The sequence below is a fragment of the Mesitornis unicolor genome, unplaced genomic scaffold (genome assembly GCF_000695765.1).
Source record: "Mesitornis unicolor isolate BGI_N332 unplaced genomic scaffold, ASM69576v1 scaffold22825, whole genome shotgun sequence".
Taxonomy (NCBI): domain Eukaryota; kingdom Metazoa; phylum Chordata; class Aves; order Mesitornithiformes; family Mesitornithidae; genus Mesitornis; species Mesitornis unicolor.
Genome location: NW_010185132.1, coordinates 1 through 24,844, shown reverse-complemented (window position 1 = coordinate 24,844; position 24,844 = coordinate 1). Strand labels below are relative to the sequence as shown.

The following is a 24,844-nucleotide window of genomic DNA, read 5'->3' as shown; positions in this document are numbered from 1 at the left end:
TTACCATGGCTGTTCAGCAAAAGCAATTCCCCTCAAGTTCAAGCTGGTGTTTGGAAGAGTTTGTCAGGTGCTTTGTGTTGGCGCTGGACTGCAGAGGTCAGCAGCTTCCCCTCAGCACTGGGGGCACAGTGAATTCACAAGAATTTCACAGCCCAGGCTCATAGCTCAGGTTTCCTAATTTTCAGCCTTAGCAAAGATCCCTCACCTGCACGGAATGCACTGAGCAGACACAGGATGGGCAAATTTCCTCAGCAGGGGCACTGCTTCAATGGGTAAAGGTAAAGTTTAATTCGGGAGAAGTACACATGCTGATAAGGGGCAGATGTGGGATCTGATACAGATTAACATCCAATCGACAGTGCTGCCTTTTGGGAGGGTGAAATCCAGGCTGGAGGATAGACATGACCTGGCCACTTCAATATTAAGCTGGAAATACATTCCTCACTTGAACAAAATTTATTTTGTTCACTCAATATTTATTCAGAGCAGATTTGGAATGTGCCACCCACACCTAGCAATCTTTTGTTGTAGCAATATGACAGAAAAGATTAAACTACTTCATGTTTTAGTGTGGTAAAATTAATGCCAATATCCCTGAGCTGCTGAGTGAATTCTTAAACAGCTGCAAGCTCTCATACAGGTATCTGTACCTAGTACACGAACATCGGCATTATTCTGTTTCCAACCAATGCACCTCCAGGAAAAAGGTTAGGAGCCAACTTCATCAGCAGTTATGTCTGATTTTCTTATGTTTAGTCAGTTTTGAGACAAATAAGTTGGGAACGTTGTATTTGTCACAATGTCACCATTCCCAATGTTGATCTTATCCCAGCTGAGAAAAAAGAAGTCGCTCCTAAGATTTTTTTTAAATTTTCATTTCAACACCAAAGCTGCCACTTTGGTAACTGCACCATTTCCTTTGCATTTTTGCAGCTCATCTCGCCTTATTGATTCAAAAAATCGGTGCTTGGAAAGAGGAACAAACTACAGTGAGCTAACCTGCATTTGTGGCAGGGGAGGATTGTTATTCTGGGGTGAGTCTTGGCAGAAGAGCTGGTTATTTCTGCATTTCTAAGTAAAAATTATTTCAGCAGAACAGCCCTTCTTGTTCAACAGCAAGACCATTCTTCCTTTCTCACTAAACGAAGGTTTAAATCTAGATACGGCAGAAAAAGCTAGGAATAGTGATTATTTTTCTTAATGGAAAAATATAAGCAACTATCAACTAAATCATCCTTCCTGCTAGAAATGACAGACTTAAGCAATTTGAAATGATTTGTTTTTAAACGATGTTATGATTTCATGGTTGAAACAGTAATATTTTTTTGCTTCACCAGACCCTGCATATCAACCCACTCCTTACCCAGCAGAGACACCATTAAGTAGCAATTGGGGACACTTACTACCAGCAATAGACATAAAATTACATGATTTTAGTTGTGTAACACCCATGTGTCTCTGCCATGCCAGGTCATGTGTACTACACAGGGCTGGCTGCACCCAGGAGATGATGCTGCTCTGCCTTTTTATTTTTCCCAAGTACAGCTCTCGAGGCTTCTTTCTGGTCAGGCAGTGGGGGAAAATGCTCCAAGAAACAAATCAAAAGTCTTCAAGATGCAATCAGCCCTCAGATGAAAGTAGTCTCACTCGGTTATCCTGACTGAAAACCTGTGCCACGGATTCAGCTGTAGGTCCCAGCTCCAGTAGCTCGATGAAAATGAAGATATTCTCCCTACTTCACTGGAGCCAACACAAAGTCCCTTCCCAGCACGTCCAGATGCATCTTTATCCAAATACTGTGACCTAAACTGCAAGAAATGTTGCCAACCTTTCCATCAAGGAAGGCTTAATTTATTGTGAGCAAAGAACAACAAATCATAGGCTTTCAGATTTATGGCCCCCAGGATCTGAATTGACCGTACAGCAAAGCAGCCTTTCCAGCACTCTATTCATTTCTTTAATAAAGTTGAAAATATAAAATATGCATGCATGCAGAGCCACCCAATCTGAATTTTATGTAAAGTGCACAATAAGTTTATGGATGGTAGTAACATATGACTCCTTGTAATTTCATTATGTAAAAAGACACAGTTGGGATCTCTCAGGCTCCTATTTAAACATTTCTGAATTAAATAACAGAATGTGTGCAAGATTGGGATTGGAGAACAACATTTTCCAACAGGCAGAATTGATGGGGAAGGGGTTTCAGTATTTCATGAGGCTGTAACAATCTCTTCGCTGCCCAATTAGGAAAGAATCTGACAGGGAGTGAAAAAAAAAACAAACAAAAAAACCAAAGGAAAGCAGAAATCTGTCAAGATAGGGAAAAAGCAAAACTTAATGCAAATTTAGGACCCCTGTATTCATGCCCTAGGTCTGTTCCTCCCCTTCCCACTCTGGACCATGATCTTGTGTTTAATTTCATTAAGCACCTGCTACAATTTTCTTTGTAAAATAGTTTGGTCACAGTGTAACCAAGGAAGGAAAAAGATCAAGAAAATTTTGGTTTTATGATGCTATGCATGGGACATTTCATGCTCTGAGTTAAGTAAACTCTAACCTATTTGGGCAATACCTTTTGGTCAATAGAAACACCATTATTTAGACTATCACAATCAATAAATTGGATTTTGCTTTTGCAAGTGAAAAGGCTGTTATTTTTCATACAGTTTGTCAATAGGCTCTAGGTTATGAGATATATGAAAGATATTCTACACAGGCCAGAGAGTTATGAGCTCTCAGGCAGATGAATTATTTAAGTTCTTTTCACTTCTATAAAAAATAAATACAGAGATGGCCAAAACGGATGCCATAAATTGTGGGTTTGATGTAGGATTTCCATCTTTTCTTGTCTGTTCTAAAAAGCCTGAGTTCTTTGTACTGAAAATCCTTTTACCATTTGCATCCATGCAGGGAAAGACATTATTATACATTGAAATAGTGTCTCATGAACTAGACTTACAGGCAAAGACTTACTACACATGAGAACTGAGAAGCAAAAGTGTGGAGTTCTGGCTGGAAGCTGGAGGGAATGATGCAGTCTTTCCAGTTTTAAGCCTTTTCTGGTCCAGTAAGGGGGGCTTGCAGATTAACATGGTGATGCTGCTCTCTACAGAGGGGTAAAAAGCACTGTCTCTTAACAAGGAGCAGTGGCAGCCATCCTCCAAAACACAGCATGGCATGATCAGGAGCAACTTTGCTTCCCAGGGCACTACTGGCCCCTGAGGTGTGGCCCAAGGAAGGGCTCCAGCTCACCTCCTCTATCCTGCACAAGTAATTTGGTCCTAACCCCACCACAGTGCTCACAATATACGAGGAACTGTGGTATTCTCTGAAACCACTGTCTGAATGGCCAGCATCAAACCCTCAGCAGGTTTGTGCCTGGTTCACCTTTCATCATTTTAGTCAGCAACTTTGGAAGTAGCAGTAAAGCAAGAACAGAGGCCTCTGAACCAGCCCAGAAATCTATCCTTGAAGAGAGACTACCTCTGACAAAACAGGCCAGCTCTGAGCTCCAGTACTGACAATATGGTAGAAGAAAATCGTCAAGGTCTTATCAGATCACCATCAAACCTTCTTAACTCACTAAAAAATTGACTTCGTGGCTTTGCATCAGCTGTATAGAATAACTTGGGGATGTCTGAAGTAATGCCTAGTTTTCCCTCAGAGTCAGTGATTCTGGGTTACCACGAGAACGAGCAGAATGTATGGGTGCACTTAACTCCCCTCTGGCCTGAGAGCAGACTTATGAGCAAAAAGAGAAGTATTTTGAAGTGAACGAAAGGCAAACCTGCTTGCCTGTCAGAGCCCTTTTACCCAGACTCTGAAGTGAATATTCAGCTTTGAACATTCCTACCAATTTCTTCTAGGTTTGCTTTTTCATTAGTATGTCTTTCATGTGCAATCATTTGCTTCCATGTATGCAGAAAGTATGGAAGTACTTAGGAATGAATGCAGTAAATGTTAAAACCAGTTCAGTAACAGGGCTATGGAAAGGAGGGGAAAGAGACTTTGGACTCATTCAGAAATTACAGTGAGTGTAGGCAGCAGGAGAATGATGAGAGGAGACAGATTCATACGTGCACAGAGTAAGTGATCCTGTGCCCCTTAAACAAGATTCTAGGGCCTCAGACCTCAGCTCTAGAGCCATGTGCCAACCTGGAACCCGCTGTAGAAGCAACAAGCAGCTAGAGGCTGCTCTAGAACCTGCTCTAGAACATGTGAGTGATCTAGAATGTGAGCTAAAACATTATCTAGAACCAATAAGCCACCTAGAATAAAAAAATTATATCTGGAACTTGCTCTGGAACAAAAACCCAAGCTAGAACCCAATCTAGAACCACCTCCCTACCAAAACCACCAACTCCAGCAATCATACCTCCTCTAGGAACTACTGCACCAACACCATTCTAGCTCTACAACCAACCCTCGAAACCCAGCCTCTGGGGCAAACCCAGCCTCTGGGGCAAACCGAGCCTCTGGGGCCTTGGCAAATTGTATGAGGCTCGTCACAGCTCACTGAACTTAAGTCACTACAACCCCATGCAATGCTACAGGACTGGGGAAGGGTGGCTGGAGAGCTGGAAAAGGACCTGTGGGTGTTGATGGACATCCAGCTGAATGTGAGCCAACAATGTGTCCAGGTGGCCAAGATGGCTTGTATCTGAAATAATGTGGCCAGCAGGACTAGGAAAGAGATCTATCCCCTATACTCAGTACTAGTCCGGCCACACCTCAAATACTGTGCTTAGTTTTGGGCCCCTCACTACAAGGAAGGCATTGAGGTGCTGGAGCGTGTCCAGAGAATGGCAAAGCTGGTGAGGGGTCTGGAGAACAAGAAGAGCAGCTGAGGGAACTGGAGTTGTTCAGTCTGCAGAACAGGAGGCTCAGGGAAGACCTTATCACCCTCCACAACTGCACAAAAGAAGATTGTAGCAAGGTGTGGATCCGTCTCTTCTCCCAGGTAGCAAGCAATAGAACAAGAGGAAATGGTCTTAAGTCCTTAGGGGATGTTTCAATTGGATATTTGGAAACTTTTTTCATCAAAAGGGTTGTCAAGCACTGGAACAGACTGCCTAGGGAAGTGGAGGAGTCACCATCCCTGGAGGTATTTAAAAAGACATGTAGATGTGGCACTTCGGGACACAGTTTAGTGGTGTGCTTGGCAGTGCTGGATTAATGCTTAGACTTGATCTTAAAGGTCTTTTCCAACATAAACAATTCTGTGATTCTATGATCCAGGGAACTAAAGCAGCTGAAGACATTTCATTCACTCCCCTCCCTCTCTCCAGAAGGACTCACAGCTCCAGTCCACAGTGAATCACAGCTGAGGAAAAGCCAAAAGGGCAGAGTTTACCTTCCATTTTTTCCTGACAGCTCCCCACCGTCATTCCTGCCTCTGCCACAGTCTGGAGATTACCTGTCCCCATGAGCTATTGTAAAGAAACCTCAGCAAAGAAAACCATAATTCATTGCAAAAATAAATGAGTTATTTAAGAATACAATAAAACCTGTGTAATCTGGACAGAGAGCTCTTATGTTCCCATGGTTTAAAAATCTGTCTTGCAGCCTGCCCCTTCTCTTTGGCTCCAGTAATTCTCTCTAGCCTGCACACACCATTTCAGCAGTTTTCTGCCCTACCATTCCACCCTAGCATGATCCATTATTTAAACTTAACACGCTCCATATACCTCATCAGCACATTACATATATATATATATATAAGTTTGTGGATTTTTTTTTTACTTTTTTTCATTTTCAAGTCTGCTCAAAAGAGCTGGGGGAGAGCATTTGTTGCCAAATGCTGCATGGATGTTTAAGCAGAAGGGGAGTTCTTGCATCCAGTCTCGTGTATTAGGATATTGCTTCCTCTTCCCCACCAGCATGCACTCAGAGCACTCTAAGAGCCTGCTCTGCCCTTGCCACTTCCTTACCCAATCCACTCTAGTTAAATACCTTTTTCATAAGGAGTTTTAAATTATAAGTCTAAATGAGGCCAATAAATTATACTTCATAAAATCCTGTGCACATCATTTTCTCACAGAAAAGGCTCCAAAGAAATATTTTCCATGCCACCACCTATGTTCCCATCCCTTCGCAATATAACATTTATTCTAATATTAAAATGGCAGCTGCTCTATAAATTGTGAATCATTAGCACTCTTCATTGATTTTTTCCTTGCAGCCTGCAACCCTGGGCAGCGACTGCGTGTGAATATCAGTCTATTGGATTGAGATTCATATCCTATTTGAGGGTCAAAGACCGAGACCTCATGAGCTTGAACTTCTATCAGCCTAAAGCTGATCAATACTTGGAGATATATTTGATCCTGGCTGCTAGCACAGATTAAGTGGCCATAAATACAATCAAAAATGTGAGGCTGCTGGGGAATGGGGACCCAATCGCACACATGCCAGCTCTGGTGGGCTTTTTGGGAGCTGGGACCAGCCTGTAGGTCCTTCCTCAGTCCAAGGTGGGTCCTGCACTTATGGGGGAAGGGCTGGAGGCTCAGCCTGGCATGCAGCATCAGTGGTGAAGGAAGACAGGAGGATTTGTCACTTCAGGAACCTCAGGGATAGGATGCCACATTGTTTTCCAAGGCTGGTAATTCAGGCTTGGACATGGGACTCCTTCAAGTTGCCATACATTTGGCAGCCAGGACATCCCAGAGGGCAAGGAGATGACTCCTGGTGTGTATCAGAGCCAGTGCACAACCACCACTGCACTCAGCTTGGCTCTGGCACTGCAAGTGGGCACACCATGAGGATTAATTGGAAAACATCAGACAGATAAAATAAGGTTCCCTTTTTCTCTGTCTTCTGTCTCACCCTGCTCCTCCATTGCAAAGTGAAACTTTAAATATATGATTAAAATGACCTATTAAAGAGGAGAGACTCATTCCATTTGAGTATATTAATAGTGATTCTGTACTGACTGAGGAAGAGAAAAAAATCCATAATCATAAGCCTTATTAAAGAACAATATCCTTCGAGGGCTTTTTGTTTTCCCCTTTATATAATGTGAAGCCTTGAAAAATAGACATAGAAACAGAAAGAAATAGAGACATTGTGTTGCACTGCTACAGAGACCATGGCACTCAGGGAAATTACCTTCCTATTTTTAGGCATGTTTACAACATGCGTATTTGCAGTATTACCTTTGATCCTAAACTCTAATTTAAATGATTCTTTTAAACGCTTGGGAGATCCAGAAGGGAAATAATTAGAAATGGCATGAAGTCAACAGGACTCTTTGAAAAAGAAAGGGACTAACACTGTGCAAAAAGTGGTCGTAAGGGGAGGGATGTAGGACATAATGTGTCTGGACCATCCCTCGCCATGGGGAGGGACCCCCTTGCACCACTGGGGCATCTGCAGGGTGCAACCTTCTACACCAGCATCTCCTCAGCTGATTTTAGGAGAAAAATCATTGTAACCACAGTCAGATGCAAGCCAGTGTTTATATTTACATGGCTTCATGTCCTTGCAGTGTCCTTGTGGGAAGAGACTTCATTATCATAAAGAATATGTTTTTATTCCACTACATAAGTACTACTTATTATAGTCTCATATATTTTCTGACACAACCAAGGGGTCTTTATTGTTGTACATCAAGGTCACTGACAAGTAATATATTCAATCTATTAAGTTATTAGGGAGATAAATAATTTGGGTGCAAGCTGAACTCTGAACTTTTACCTTTTCCCCTGACAGACGGGTAGTTTCTTGGCGTTCACCCTAATCTCGCCTGTGCTCGAACAGTAATTCCATTAGGGTTATGACTGCAGCTGTACATATGCAATGACCTCAAATACAATTTCTTTATGGAGATGGGCAATAGGAATATTAAAATTTTAAGCCAAAGAGGATGTAATGTAACTTTACATTATTTATTGCAGACGCAAATCCTTTATAATATTAAAGGATAAAGAATTAATAAAAGAAAGATCCCATAAACAATCCATAAAGTCAAATGTAGTTCTTGATTTAATGCAATTGCTTTTTAGTGTCTTCTGGTTACAGACTCGCACTTCATTAAAAACATGTAGTCAAGAATCACCAGTGTCCTGACTGACTTGATGGTCCCTGGGTGTCTTTGAAAGCAGCTTTGCACCCCCCTGGTTGTGCTCCTACACAAGGATATCCTTCCAGCGAACACCAATTGCACTCTGCAGATTTAAACTGGGATTTCAGTCTCTCTGGGGTACAAGCACTCTCCTCATCCTAATGTCATTCTCTGCACGGGACTGCGATCCTAGTATCAGGAATGTGAACTATGCCAAAATCACATCATATGTGCGGTGCTGACAACCAAGGTGTTAAAGCTGTTTTCATGTCAATTCTCTTTTTAATTTAGACTTATGATGTCAAGAGAATGTTTTCAGCAAGGTTTACATCAGCAGTCTAAATAATTAACTAAATTTTGAAGCAAGCTTTTCTCTAATGAGAGCAGAATAAAAGTGGGGGGGGAAGCAGTAAGACTTTCCTACCATGACTATTAACTTTTCTATTACAAATTCCAGTGTATTCAAATATCTCCTTAATTTAACTAATAGAAAACTTAGTTTAATAAAAAACAAATTTGATGAATGAACGTTACCTCATTAAATTCTAACCCCCCAGGCGCTGGTTTTGCCTGGACCCTAACACCTCTGTGATATTTCCTACAAGGAAAAAGCCAGGGAAAAGGAGCAGTGTCTTTTTTTATCGTGGGGCTCACCCCTGGGCACAGCTCAGCTGGGAGACTCCAGCTCTGTCACCCCACACCAGATCTGAGCCTTCCCCAGACTGGGCACACGGGCACAAACCAGCAAAAGCCACAAATCTGAGAAACTCCAGAGCCAGCAAGGATCCCAGCCGCAGTCTCATTCATGTAACTCTTAGCATCATTACATGCTGATAGGATTCATGTGCTTGGTGACAAGAAAATAGCGATGATTATTACTTTTTATTCTGTACTTTGGCATTGGAGGTTAGGTTTTACATATGAGAAACTGTTCTAATTACCCCCAGGGCTTTTTAGAGCTATCACCGTTAACTAACCTGTTTTACTTTTCTCTCCCTAGCTGTGCTGCTCCTGCCTCTAACTGTCATGGGTGGTGTTTTATTCCTGCCACTGAACACAGAAGCCAAACCCATCTGTGGGGTAATGCTGCTGCAGTCAGAGTTCAAGCACTTTTCACATTCTGCATTTTGGTTCTTTTCCTCCTACTCATTTATCATCCCCGGCCCACACCCTTTCACGACTCCTCAGGGTCTTCTTCTGACCAGGAAATTGCTCAGGGGCTCAGAGCAAGTTGCTTCCCAGTTGCCTGCAGTCCCCCCATCCCAGCTGTCCCTGGGGATCCTGGACACGAAATGCCCCCCCTGGCCCCACCAGTGCCCAGCTCATACAGACTTGCTCAAAGGTCTTCCACAGCCCCAGGGAAGCGGGAGTTTTGCCCACAGAAAATGTTTATGAATATTTTCAGACTGCTATGGGCCAATGAATTTGCTTAGTTCAGATTTGAGGGTTTTCTCAGTTCTCCTTTTTCTGACAGTGCCTCTTGGGCATTTAGGCTGATCCAGCTCAGTTACAAACGCCAGCTTTTGTATTGCAATAAATGATGAGCAAAATCCACTTAACGTTACATTACCGCTTTTAAATCAAATGTCCCGTGTGTGCTATTAATTTAGATTTAATCAGAACTATTGCTGATGAAATAACTATCCATTGATTGTAAGGGACATTTATTGAAGATGAATCCTACCTGGTACGTTACATGACTTAATCCTCCTCTGGCATGCCTTAAATAGTTAATTGGTGATTACTGAACTTGCAAAAGGAGTGGTCAAGCAGTTAGACTGCCCTGTAGCTGTTGTGCTCAGTATTGCTCAGAAGGACTGGTGGGCCCGTTCTTGAGAGCCAACACAAAGTCAAGCAGAATCATGAGCTTTGGGACTCTCCCCCAGCAGCTGGGCCCTTACCCAAGCCTGCTGTTCAATAAAACCACATCACATCGGTGATGGATGGGGCTGTCAGGTGGACACAAGCCCCAAGTAACACCACTGAACTCTGCCGACGCTGTCTGGATGTTCCCAATGTCCTTGGGGTGGCCTTAGACCCTTGCAGATGAGCAGGAACGGGGTCTCCTCCGGCCAGGGTAGGCTGGGATATTGCTGCAGCACACTGGGGAGCACAAGCCCTGATTCTGTTAAGGAGGGACAGACATGGCAGGGTTCAGCTTTGCTGCTGCAAATCAAAAGAATGACATGGATTTGTGGCCTATCATCTTTGACAGCCTCCTTTAAACTGCTTATTTTAAAACAGGATAAACAGAAGATTAATAAACCTGCAGAACACAGAAAGCCTGGTTCCTCCCAGGGCAAAGGGAAGGCTCTGCAGCATCCCTCCCCAGCAACTGGGTGAAAATCTCACCCATTTCCTGCCCAGCATCCTAGAAACTGTGTCCCCAGAAGCAGCGAGCTGTGTTCCCCTCAGTCCACATAAAAATATTCTGCAGGCTCAGGATATGTCCCCTATTCAGTTATAGGAATAAGGTAATACTGAAATTTTACTTTCCTCTGCACTGCTTGAATTGACAGGGGAGAAGTTTGTGTGGTAAATCTGGATATTCTTAATCATCAAAATAAAATGATTTCAAGATCAAGCCACATTTCAACTCTGAGGAGCAGAGTCTTTGCTCCTCCCACCCCCCATTCAATTCGGATGGAAATGCTCATTCAGAACATACTTGCAAGTTAGAGCTGTTGAAATACAGTTTCTCCCTACTAAATACACATATGTATTTACTAGTGAGCAGCTACACTGAACTGCATAGGGGGTTATTTCATCCAAGTCTCCATCACTCAGTCATTTTGGGGCAGATTTTCCATCCAGCACTGCCAGTGGGGTGGGAGGGTGAGTAGGGAAGAGCTCGAAGGTCCCTTTCACACTTCTGCAAGACCTTGCTGACTTGAAAATGCCACATTTTCAGCAAAGCAGCAACACATCTAATAAATCACATCTGTACACTGCTTTATTCAAAGGCACTGACAGTTTAGGATTGACGACACCCAGGGCAACCTAGTGTCAAGCACTCCTAATGAAAACTATCCCATTTTGCTCCAGTAGTAGCAGCTGCCAACAGACATAATCTACTGGCATATGGAGAAGGCCATGCTAATCCCTGCAAGGTCATTAACAAGAGGGTGAAAATTACATGCAAAGCACCAGCTGTGGCATCCCCTGCTCCCCTCACACTTGATGTAGCAGGGGCAACAGAGGTGATAAATGCAAGTACATCTCAGCAGGCCAAGCATTTCTATTAAGAGCACAGCTATTTTTCTCCCCTTCCCCAAACCGAGGAGGCTGAAATTTTTCCTATGCAGAGGAGCAGAAAGCCTTTCACCATCATCACCTGCTTTCAGTCAGAACTGACTGGAGGGGACATCAGCTCCCTGTCACTCTGCTGCAGGTCAGCTGGAGCAGACAAGCCAACAAGAAGGTCCTGGCCCACCTTGTTACAGGGGCTGTGCTCTGCCACTGCGAGGGACAGGCAGCTGTGTCCCACCTTCCCTGACAGCCCATCAGCACTGGCACCACTGTGCTTTGGGGAACAGATGAGTTTTCCCTCATCAGATGCAAAGAGCATCTTTACACCCTTTACAAGCTTTTGGGTTTTGTTTTTGGTTGTTTTTTTTCTTTAAACCACAGACAAGCCTGACTTTTAATTTTCAACACTCAGCCCTTATTTCCAAGGTCTCTGCTGGCCCCACACTTCTCAGATCAGGGACCTTATCTTTGTGCCCAGGCAGCATTTTGCCCTTGCATTGATGCTTGGCAAGTAAAGGGTACCAGAACCCCACAATGGACCATTTGTGTCCCAGCGGACCAGGACATCATCATGACATCAACCTCAGCCTTGCCCTGCTCCTTTGAACCAGGTCCTTGCTGAGTGTATTAGCAGGTACAGACTTTCCGCTGTACTGCTGGCTTTACAGAGCACGGAGGTCCAAGCATCTTCACAGCAGTGAGAGCATTCTACATATCCCTCATATTTGCATAAGAACTCAAAGTCTGGTTTTGGCTTTTCATTAAACCATGCAAACATTTTTATAAGCAATAAATCAAAAAGTCTGCTAAAACCCCCCAGCAACATCTACCTAAAACAAATCTTTTTCAATTTAAATCCCAGCCTGCATAACGATCAATCCCATAAACCCCATGATTGTTAACATTACTTTGGGTAACGTTTAAAAACATTAATTTCGAAAAATGTAATAGGAAAAAAGCTCTTTAAATCGGCAAAAAGATAAATGGTCTCCAGCAGCATGACCTTTTTCCATACCACAGTGACATTGAATCATTTTAAAGTTATTTACATTTTCATTCTTCCTTGGAAAAATGTTGACAAGGCTTTCACAAGCCATAATGGATACTCAGCAACGTCTATGGAAAGTGTAACCGCATCAAGAGCCCTTCCTCAATCCCTCTTCACTGCTTCGCACCCAGTAGCTTTAATTAATGGAGGAGAGGTGAGTTCAGAGCCAGCCGCCTCATTAGCATGGCCGGCTGATCTGGGGAAGTGACACCGCTCCTCAAAACACGGCTAATGCAACCTGCTCTGGCTTTTGCTTTTTTAAACCACCGATGTTTTTCTACCTTGGGTATATGTGCCTTCATCTCCACTTTTCAAAGATTAATTGGACCTCCAGGATTGTAATTGCCATCGGGCTGCAGGTTGGTCTATGACAGCTGAAAAATACCTGAGATAAACTGGAAAGTAAAGCCAAGACTTAACTGGAGCACCCACCCACTGCCAGCTCATTGGTGAGGGGCAGCATTGCAGCATATACACAACACAAAATGCTGAATGCACATATCATATATGTTATATATAATGCACTTGTAGGCACATATGGAGCTATAGATAGATTGCAGGGCCTTTCCCTGAGGGAGGTTAAAGTCTGACACCTTCCTCACCCACAGCAGGGCCAGAGGTGGCCTTAAAATGATGAGGACTCTGGTTTTCCCTTCCTCCATTCTCTACTGAGCATCTGCACCCATCTGCAAAAGTCTGTGCTGAGCACTGGATTATTTCAGTGATGGCTCCTGTGCATGCTGCTCTTTATGGGGGTGCTCAGGAACCCCCTGCATCAACCCTGCGCTGTCTGGGGGTGCTCAGGAGCCCCTTGCATCAACCCTGCGCTGTCTGAACAGGGAAACTTGCACATAGGACGTCAACCTCACCCTTCATATTGAAGAGGGAAAGAAATATCCCATCTGATCATAATACATCCAATTAGTGTTCTTCTAAGTTAATGATATGCTTCAACTAACACAAGGGATTTCTGAAAATTATTATTTTCCTGTTGGCAAATCTAGTGATGAAAAACCACACAAATCTGTATTTTAATGAAGCTGGGCTAGAGCTTCATCTCCGGACTGACTTGCTGTGGTTCTGCTGTCCCTGTTGCTGTGGCACAGCTAATATCGGCATCCCACAATTAGCATACAGTATATTAATCCATGCAAATAGATAAGCCTGGTCCTCTAGTCCAAAAAACACTTTGGGGACCAATTCTTTATTTCTGAGTGTACAATTAGTACAAATTAAAACCAGAATAAGTTTTAATTTTGCCACATCAGGCAGGTTCATCAAAACACCCATATTCCCCAGAGCCAAATCCCAATAAGAGTATAACAAGAGGATGTTTCAACTAGAGTGATTAGGATAGTCTAGGAAAATTAATTTTGAAGTTCATGGCAGCCTCCTGTCAGAAACAAGCCATAGAGAGGAGGGTATGTTCAGAAAATTAAAATGAAAAGGCTGTACTAAGTACTGCTGGTGGCAAGGAACAGAAGCAGGACCTGGCTCTGCTCCTTCTCAATCGCTCTCATAAAAGCCCCATTTAATATGAAGCCAATTCAATATGATAAACTCAACAACAGGAGCCCAGTTCCCAACCAGGGAGATCTGCTGTCCAAATCCAACCTCATTTCACAGAATCACAGAATGTTAGGAGTAGGAAGGGACCTTGAAAGATCATCCAGTTCAACTCTCCTGCCAGAGCAGGATCACCCAGACCAGGTCACACAGGAACACATCCAGGTGGGTCTTGAATGTCTGCAGAGGAGACTCCACAACCTCTCTGGGCAGCCTGGGCCATGCTCTGTAACCCTCACAGTGAATAAGTTTTTCCTTTTGCTCACATGGAACCTCCTATGCTCCAGCTTGCACCCATTGTCCCTTGTCCTGTCATTTGACATGAGAGAGAAGAGCCTGGCTCCTTCCTCCTGACACTCGCCTTTACAAATTTATAAACATTACTGAGGTCACCCCTCAGTCTCTTCTGCGTTAATTCATCAGCCCAGGGTCTGTCACCGCAGCCATCTCCACATTGCTCAGCAGTGAGGAAACATCAGCACTGTGCACCTTTATGCCCCCTTGCTTCCTCCAGGGCCTCACTAGCAGCACAGAGCATAGCTCTTTCATGAGTTAGTAACTGAATATTCCCACTGTAGTAAATCATAGAAAGCACATCAGTATCACAAATCTGTGGAAGAATGAAGCACGCTGTTCTTCAGCAACTCACGTTCCCGGAGCTCACCTTCTGCAGTGCTTTGGTTCCCTGCCTCCACTTGTAAGACACGGACTCCTTCTCTGAGTCTGTGTGTCTTTAATTCTGTGTGAGCTCCTTGCTGTGCTAGGATGTAAAACTCAAGAATATGTATCTGCTTTATCCCTGCTGTTTTGCTGAGAGTACCAACTAAAATGCTTGCCTGGTATTTCAAAAATATTCTATCCCTTAGCTAATAATGAGTCTACTAAGGAGATTTTCTAATTAAATATTTCTTTTAGTATACCCAATGCTTTGATCTAAGACCTCCCTGTTAATTTGAGGTCAGACTGATCTTGGACCACTTGCTGTCCTTACTCTGCTCTCTTCTTTCCCTTCTTCAGTTCTCCTGTTCCTCAAGAAGTGCCTGAATATCTCCCAACAACTCTGAAACTTACTGTATAGCTTTAAGGTTTTGTATTAGTCTCTATAGATTGTTCTCATCACTCTCACTGTTTGAGAGAAGGTTTTCTTCAACAATTTCTCTCAAGTTTAAAGCTTGTAATCGTTCTGTTGCTGTGGAAATTACTGTGATAATGCAGGTTTAGTGCTTACAACTTCACTGCTGCATTACAGAAGAAGAAAAAGGAGCTGTTGTGTGGGAGAAAGCCCTGAATTAAGCAAGCGGTATACATTTCATTTGGCTAAAGGCTCCCCATGGCTCTGGGCTGGGGCTGGACCGAGCCATTGGAGCAGTTGCTGCTGCAGGAGGAGCTGCACATTGACCAACATAAGCAGGTCAGTGTGGACCACACTGATGTTTAAATGAACTTTCCAAAGAGCATAGTTAGAATAAATAACTTTAACACACATACACACCTTCTGCCACCTTGATCTGCTCAGCTCATGCAGCCTTACTTTGCTCCATCACCCTGCTCCATCACCCTGCTCCATGGAGCTTACTTTGCTCCATCACCCATCACAAGCCCATCATCGCCTGAGCTGTGGGACTCCCATCCCACTGTATCCAAGAAAGTTATGATTTTTTGCTTTTCAAATTACAACTCATATTTGAGAAAACAAAACAAATCGCAGCAAATCCTAGTCCAACTTACAGCACACAAAAAGAAAAGCAACCACAGCTCAGCGTTGTGTGGCCTCACAAAAAGGAGCCCACAAACAACTCCAACGCCTCAGACCCAGGCAGTTAAAGTAAAGGCTTGTTGTACATCAAGCTGAGGTCATCTGAGGTTTCTTTGGGGTTTTATTTTCGTTGAGAAAAGAATCATATGTGGGGAACCAGCCTCCCTATGGATATAAAGAGACACATACTGCATAGTCTATGGCCCCAGGGCATATCCCAGGGAATCACCAAGCACCATGTCCTTGAGTTGAGACCAACCCCACAGCCCATGAATTCACAACAACCTCCCCCAAACCCAGTCCCACACAGCTGACCTTCAGCACAGAGGCAAGGCTCAATCCCAGGTCCCAGATGGCCAACACAGAGTGACCTCATGGTGCTTGAGAGAAGACAGAAACCAACAAGAACACAACTCTGGAGAAGAGGCAGCCCCGAAGCATTAAATAACTCCCCTCTGGCCTCATCTGCAGAGCCTAGGTGAGACTTGTTGAGTCTGATCTCTCTTTACAGGCAGGGGTGAGGAAATCAGCTGTTTCAAGTGAAAATAACCCTTCCACCCCAAACTCTCCCCAGCCCTGTGTGGGCATATAACCCTGGGCCCCCCCTTTCACTATGCTGCTTTGCACTCCTGTGAAATACCCCCTGATTTACACTTCTACAGGAGAGGGGAACCTGGTGTCGCACCCCCCCATTAATAAATATTCTGATGTGCTATTTCCATAGATAGAGAACAACGGAAAAAAAACGGGAAAAAAACAACAAAAAACAAACAAAAACCCCCAAAACCAACCAACAAACAAACAAAACCCCAAAAAACAACCCAGAAGTGATTCCTGAATTAATTTAGATTTCCTGTTGCCTTGTTAGACCAGCTGGATATGGCACGCTTCATCTTCTCTGCAAACAGTGCCACTGTCCCACCGGGACACTCAGCACTTTATAAACCTGTCAAGCCCTTAAAGCCGGTGACCATGAGGCTTCACAACAAAACACGTTGAGGTTTATGGCCACACACACACCAGCCAGCCCCGGAGAGGAGAAGCGGCACGGGTGGTTTGGGAAGTGAGGGGATGCTGTTTTATGCGATGGTTTCATTTAAAAGCAAGGAAAAAAAAGTGCACTGCATGATTTATTTGAAAGCATCCAAGCTGCTGCAAACTGCAATGCTTTGAGAGCATATGTATATACATGGAAAACAGGAGATTGTCTCCAGCATCATTTGCATTTGTCCCTTTCCTCCCTCCCTTGTGCAGTGAGCGTTTTTAAAAAGCCTTAGCCTTTATATGGCAAGAATACCTGCAACTTCTGCAGAAATCAGAGTCTTCTGGGTGCAGAGCACTTGATCAAGCTGGTTTTCATTTACAAAACACACTAGTTACCCCCCACCCAGCACCCCCAACACTGATTTATATTCTCTATTCTTCTGCCATGCTTTGGAAGATTTCAGTATAAACAACACTGATTCAGCATATCTGTGATCTCCCCTGGGACAAAGGCTACCTGCCACCCCGGGCATGCAGCTCCCAGCAGAGGCAGTGCATGACCAACGAGCCTTCGCCCCTTCTCTTTACACCGATGTCCATCCCCACAGCACAAGGCCACCCAAATTTGGTCTCAGAGCCACGGGTTGGTCCCTATGAGGCGCACTCAGGCGGCCAACGCTGGCTGTGTCCCAGCTGGAGGAGGCTGCCAGCTCCCGGCCTCCCCGTTTTCCTCCCCTGTGTCCATTTGCTCTGCCTAACAAGTCAGCATCTGATGGAGTCGCTGCCGTTTGGGTCCCTCAGGGATTATAACGCGACTGCAGCAGGTCCCGGCTATTCTCTGCAGCTCAGCATGTTGTTGCTTCATTAAACGCCAAATTGTTACATTAATTCTAACTGCCCTGTAGAGATGTAGCTGTCAGGAATGATTTACTCGCCTCCAGCTGACTCGGAGACTTTTTACTGGCTCCTACGGAGAAGCTGGAAGAGGCGAGTGCCTGGGCAGGAGCGGGACGCAGGATGCGTGTCCAGCCAGACCCTGGGAGTGAATGGCTCTGCCCTCCCTGGAGAGACAGAGATGCTCTTCATAGTGGAAAAATCAACCGGGGAGCTGAGAAACAGGTGTGGGCTTTGGTTTTGTCTGAACCGGGGGCTGCTGGTGACCAAAATTGCTGTTAAAATGCAGCGTCTTTGCTGGAACATTTACTGAGTCCGAAGCTCTGGGATCTCCCCTTCGCCCCAGCAGGCAGCTCTGCCTCCAGTGCAGGAGGAGGGTCCGGGTCATACATAAATGTCAAAAAACATCTCTGGTGAGCCAGGACTGAGCCGTTTGTCAGCTTTCCTCTCTGTTTTCCTGGAGTTCAGAGCAAGAACCTCAGCACTTCATGTACAGTGAATTGGTCTGGTCATCAGCTGTGCAGGATGAGACCCAGCTCCCCTCCATCCCAATGTTCCTCCTGGGGAGCATCAATGTCCCCAAGCCCCAGGGCAGCAGCCAGGGTGCACTGGCTGGTGTCACACCAGCCCCAGGGCTACACCAGATCTCCTTTATTCGTTTATTAGAAATTACCTGAGTCTTCATTCAAAAGCGAAAGACAAAACTTCTTGATAGCCACTACGGAGTTTCTGCTTATAAAGAAGAAAAGGTCATTTAAATACATAGCATCTTCTGCCAGGAGATCAGGGGCTGTGTTTTCTGCAGGCAGCACACAGACCTTTCTGACTCTGCTCACACATCTGTGTGTCCTGGAAGGGAAATTCTGTGCAGAAACCGCCTGTGTGAACATGGAGAAGTTCATTGAAATCCAGAAGTCTTGCATATTTGGCTATTAAATTATTTTTCATCCAAAACGCTGAGCACAAAAGCAGTGCTTTCTGCATCCTAAATCAGCATTTTCCCTAGGAAAATGGAGGGAAAAAAATGCGTGCGTGGTCATAAATGCTCCCCCATCCGCTGCACCTGTGTGCCAACAAACACGCCTGCACGCGCGGCTTAGTGCAAACTGCACTCCCACCTAAACACATAATAAAGATGCCAGAAAGAGGAAAAAAAATCCTAATTTAAACACCTTTGCTTTTTTTTCAAGGCATATTTTTGCTAGCTTGGTTTTCTTGTCAGGTTTTAACAAAGTCGTTTGCTGCTTTTCAATGTTATTTCGCTGCATAAATCATGCAGGTTTCCGCGTCCCTGGTGCGTGCAGGGAGAGGCAAGGCGGGTGCACAGGGCAGTGGGGACACCTCACTGGGTGCTCTGACACCTGGGGGAAGCCACCAGAGGGACACTGGTGTCCCTAAAGAGGCAACAATGTCCCCAAAGGGTGCACTGGTGTCCCTAAAGGGGCAACAATGTCCCCAAAGGGTGCACTGGTGTCCCTAAAGGGGCAACAATGTCCCCAAAAGGTGCACTGGTGTCCTCAAGCCCTGCGCCACGGGGGAGCAGGGGAGATTCCTGCATCTCTAGGGGATGCAAGTTTAGGCACAGCTGCTTCCAAAAGAGGAATACGCTGTGTGGAAAAAAAGCTTCCTAAGTTCAATTTTCCCCACTGAGAGCACAAAAATTTGCTGCCTCCCATGTCACGCACTCACGCAGATGAGCGCAGGCTGTAAAGCCCACCTGCAAATTGAGCGATGCAAAACCCCTCTCCCTAATTCCGTCTGGGTTTTACAAGCTGTCAGTCAGTTGGGTAGCGTCACTTTTATTTGGTTCTTTCAGATTGGTTTTCTTTTTAACGGGAAGAAAGCATTTATATTAATGGCATCGTTGAGCCTCGGCCCTGATGGCTGAAATGCAATCCCTGAATTTTCTATCAGGCATTCGGGGAGCTCTTCTCCACCTTCGGACCAGCACAAGCACCGGAAACTTTCAGCCCATGCTGCCTTGCAGAGCGAAGCACAAAGGCAAAGGGGAAAATTTGCATTTCTTCCTTTCTTAAATCCAGCCACTCACTGGGAATTCCCAGAGTGAGAACAACAACAGCGCCTGTTATCTGCTGGGAGGGAAATGATGAAAAAAAGATCTATAAAATACATGACAACGACCGCAGTTTCTGGGCAGTGGTTTTATAACAGCAGCATTATCCTAAAATCAACTGCATTTCTGTCTTTCTGTTTATATTCCCTTGTTTTTCTAAGAAATAAGAGCCTTTTAGAGTCTTTTTTAGTCTTCTATATGAAAATAACTTTTATACTTGAGCTGACAAAATGTTTTGATGAAAAACACTTACCCAGAGTTGGTGAGGGTGTTCCTAGATCACAGGGCAAGTGAAAAGAAACCACAGAATTCTTGAAAACACCAACTCTTGTCTTCTGTTTGGGTGAAGCTTTGTAATCTGCCTTTTAAAAATCCCATGATTTTTTAATTATTCCATAAATTTTAATAAGAATTGGCCTCATGTTGTACTTATGGGCTGGCAGCAACAGTTGTCCCATTATTTCTCCATTCTGGAGGAGACAAAGCAGCTCCAGGCTCTCTTTGCTGAGCCCAGCTCTGGGCTCAGACCCAAAAAAGGCAAATTTTTGGCTTGCAGGAGACACAGCTTCACCTGCCTGAAAAAAACAAACAGGAGCAGACACGAGCAAATTTGCACATTGTCACCCCTGGGCCTGGACTGCTGGGGTGTTTTTATACCAAAAGCCTTGTGATGCCATGCGGTGGGGCTCCTCCCTGCCCTCTGTCACCCCTGGCCCGGGTCTCCTAAAAAAAAAGAGCGATTTCCTCTGTCAAGTGCATTTTGCAGCACTAAGGATTGTATGTACCTGTTTAGCTTTGGGTGTTTTAACCCAAACGCCAGTAACAGCAAGCACCCAGAGAGCTGCGTATGCTGCAAGTGGTGCCCTGCAGCACGGTTGAGCTGCTCGGTTTCTTCTTCTCAGGTGTCACCCACATGTAACAGGAGGGGAAAAGCTGTAAAGATACTCAAAGAGTGCTGGTGGTTAACAAGGATTTTGCAAACCTAAATGTTTCTGCAAATATTGGCAATATCTGGTTGCTTCTGGAGATGCTGGTGTCTCATCTTCGCCAAGCGAAGGCCCAGCAAGTGGAGAGCACGGCTGCAAAAACAGCATGGGTGATTACAGCTAGAGCCTAGCGACAAGGACACGGGTGATGTGTCCTTCAGAAAAGGTGAGGGATAAAAAGCCTGGGCTTCCCAGGTGTCACCATCTGACATCTGGTGAGTCCCTGGGGCGACGTGTGCCATGTCGGGTGCTGGCAGCCTCCAGGGACAGCACAGATCTGCCCCAGGGTCCCCTGCAAAGCCCAGGACAGCTGTGCGCCAGTATCACCCGTGGGGCTGCATCACCCCCCCAGCGCTGCCTCCCTGCCCAGGTGCTGCTGGCCCCAGTTCACACATGGCCAAAGGCACTGGGTACACAGACAATCCCAGTACAAATATTCCCCCACTTCCCAGAGGGATGAGAGGCTCAGAGCCCCCATCCTTCAAAAAGTTTCCCCCTAATTGATTCCTAACTCAGAGAGCTCAGCAAGGGGGCTTCACGCTGCTCTGAGAAGCGTGGCTGCAGCCCATGCCCGCATCTCTCCTGTGTGCAAACACACACAATGGTCTGCACGTGGTCGGTCAAGCTTCATTCCTTCCTTAAGGTCTTTTTTTCTTTTCTTTTTGATTTCTCTTTGAAATATTCCAATATGTGACTTTTAGTGTTTCATGTGTGCGAATTTCTGTCCGAAGACAGCCCATGTCCAATTCTGCTGTTTTCTATTGCTTTATCAGCACAGATTTCTGCCTTACATATTTGTATATGCTGAAAAATAACCATGACCCATCCAAAATACCTTGACCATAATCTGAGGCTGTCAATGCAATACTGTTTAAGAATTGGCAGTACTGGCCAAGAATTGCCAGCCTCCAAAACTGCCATTTTTTGTTGCTGCTTATCAAAGCATTTTTACATCAGTGGGGTTGCTCCTGTATTTAAAGGGGAAAGTGCATTTCAACACTTTGTTGAGTCATGGCACCGAGTTTTGAGGGCTTTTCCTTTCAGATATTGTATTTACCTGTATTTATGCTTTTGATGTGAATTTAGCAAAAGATTGTTTAAAGTTTAGGTGACAAATTTATTTGTAATCTTGACATATTTGATCATCAGAGAGAAAGCGAGAATATAAATAAAAGACACTGGACATTCACATAATCTACAGTTAATTCAGTATTTTGTACAGATAACAATATACACATCGTCTTGCCTTTCCTCACAACCAGCTCACACTATATCTGCAGAAATACACATTGCCGGGGGAATGGCTTTTGGGAACTAAACTGACCACAACCCGCTGCCGAGATCTGCCCCCCCACGCCCCGAGAAGGTATTTGGCAACAATACATCAGGGTGATTTTTGGAGACACTTTGCAGTAAAACTGTTGCAAAGGAATTTGAAAGAAAAGCATAAAATTCACAACCCAGAGCCGCTTGTGTTCCCGGGTCAAGACAAAAATCACCTTTTGACCTCGTGATAAAAGTGTAGTTATTTGGTAATAAATACATCTATTCACGGTTTAATGCTTGTGTGGAAGAATAAAACTAGCAATCTACAAATTAAGAAGATGAGAAGCAGAATTAACATATGATTTTCGTTTTACAAAAGAAAAGGGTTGTGGGTAGGTGGTTGGCATATTAAAAAGCATTTCATTTTAGAAAAGTTAATGTAAATTCAAAATAAAATGAAACATACCGCATCGGTGCGCTTTTTAAAAAATCTGCTGGAAGAACAGAGTTTTCTACCATGGGTTTCTGAAGTGATTCACTATTAACATTTCTCCTATAGAAATATAGACATTGTCACACCTTTTACCGTGGATGAGGACTTTATTTTCTCTTTAAAAGGTTTCGGTGTGGATGGGCGGTGAAGCAAGTCCTTGCTTTGGAGAGTGCACTGACAACAGAAAGCAAAGTACCTTATATCAACTCTGTAAAGCACGAGTCTCGGTGGTCACTAAAGACACAACAAGCAGTTTTGGTTGGACACTCTGGATCGCTGCGATGCCACCGCCTTTGCCCACCGTCCTCTGCCAACGCCTGAGTCACCCTCCAAAAGTGCGTCTGCTCTCTCCATGTCGTGACACTTCCCTGTCCTGCTCTGCAGCCACGCTCTGTCTCTCCTTTATTTCCAAGAGCAGATGATGTTGAAGAACCTCAAGTCCTTTCTCTTCCCACTGCGCTGTGGTGGACCCTGTATCAAAACTGAGCGTGGTCGACTTCATCCAGCCAAGAGGCTGGGCTGGCAGGGAAATCTGGGTACCCCCCACTGCTCCCAGTGGAGAGGTCGGAGCTTGGTCCATTCCCAGCCAGGACCCTCATGGACGGGGGCACCCCTTGTCCGCTTTGTCCCATGATGCCCAAGCCGTTGTCTGGGTAAACCAAGCTGGAGATTAAAGGCTGGTGGCCTGGCAGTGCTTGCAAGGAAGCCGGTGACTGGGGTATCCCATAGGGGCTGTTGGATCGCAGGTCGTGGTACTGGTCCTGAGCTGGGATGCCGCTGTGATCCAGAGCGAAGCTCCCGTTGGTCCCAGCCTGTCTCCCCAGAGCAGGGGATGCTTCGTTGAGATTGCTGTAAATCCCATTGGAATGGCTCATCTCGGACATAGAGGGCTCATCTGAAAGGGAAACAGACTGGTTTTACTGGGAGAGCAATGGTCACGGCTGGCAGCGGTCACACAGGAACTCCCGCAGGCTCTGTGTATAAATAGATGACATGGATGGGAGCTGAGCAGAGTGCTTGCCACTTGTAATTCCTTATTATTCCCATCTTTGATGATGGATCTTCATGGAAGGCCATGGGATTATTATTTTTTTCCGAGTACAAACATCTAATACATTTTGAATTTTAAAAATATGCATGACAAGTACCTATTAAAACATAAGACTGAGATTTAAAAATAATCCTTTAAAGAGGAATGCGACTTCAATTACTTTCCACCTTTTTGTTCTGCATTTCTATTTGGCTTTGAGATGTATTTTGAATTTTGATTCATTTGAATTCATTTTGAATCATTTTTAGGAGCAACGTGAACACTCATTGATGCAAGAAAAAACTCTCCATTGCTCAGAAAAAAAATATTAAATCTCAGCAGTATTTGTCTGCTCAGGAACAGGCTAATGAAATGTATTTGTATGACTTAAAAACACTTCTGAAAAAATGAAAAACGTTTTTTAAGTTACCAGTAAAATTCTTCTGTATTCGTTAGGGGCTTTACGGTCAGCGAGAGCTGCTCTGTTGCCTGGGATACAAACCTGTTTGTGGCATCAAGCGATCAAGAATTGTTCAACATTTTTTAGTTATTATTTATAGTATATTCATATTTAATGGCGCTGGTGCACAGAGTGAATAAACAGACTTGAAAATCAAATCATTTTTAGGAACACGGGCGAGCAGCTAAGATGCAAAACTGCCTGTGTACAAACAGCCGCGCATTATAGACACCTGCCTGTGTAAATATGGACACAGTTTTCCATTTCAGCTTCTCTCCTGTATTCCTAAAACTGACACACACACAGAGGCACATGCTTTTTCACACTTTTTTCCCGAGTGATTTATACTTTTCCAGTGATTCTGGAGTCTATTTTTTTGTATTTCCAAGAGTCCCTTGAAAAGGCTGTGTAGGAGCAGTGGCTCTTAACACCGGCAGCGCCTGCCCGGGGAGCTCTCCCTGCTCCCCCTGCACCTTTTTGGAGGGGTCACGGCCCCCTCGGAGGGGGAGCGGAGTTTCCCCTGCAGCTCCTCAGCCCCTGCTGCTCCCCACTGCTGCGGCTCCGCCTTCCCCCAGCAGCCAGGACCGGGCAGTCGGGGCCGCACCGCGGTAAACCGCGCAGCTCTGCACTTCTCATTGTATTATGACTAAAAATTATTAACGTGGCAGCGAGGGGATGAAAGGAGCCTGGGCATGGACCGTTCTGGGCAAAGCCGCGGCTAGGAGAGGGGCTCCAGGGACCAACCTGTGAAAGAGACCTCGGCATCGCTGTCGGGCCCCTCCTCCTGGATGCTGTCCTTGTCGGACTTGGAGGTCCCCCGGGACCGCTTCATGTTCCTGAAGTACTGACCCCATCGCTGCCTCCCCGCGTCCTTCTTCAGCCTTTTCTCCTTGGCCCTGCGGTTCTGGAACCAGACCTGCAAGGAGGGGAGGCCGGGAAGCTCCCTCTCTGCGGGGCCGGCTCCTGTTCCGCC

General features: G+C 44.9%; 1 protein-coding gene across 1 annotated transcript; it reads right to left on the bottom strand.

Annotated features, from left to right (window-relative positions):
- Window positions 1-22,851: 22,851 nt before the first annotated feature.
- On the bottom strand, window positions 22,852-24,787 carry LOC104540836 (LIM/homeobox protein Lhx3; the record flags this gene model as incomplete). The annotated part of the gene is made up of 2 exons (XM_010184739.1): window positions 22,852-23,276; window positions 24,616-24,787. Coding segments are annotated over 2 exons (591 nt in total), but the record flags the coding sequence as incomplete, so codon positions are not given.
- Between the last annotated feature and the right edge of the window lie 57 nt (window positions 24,788-24,844).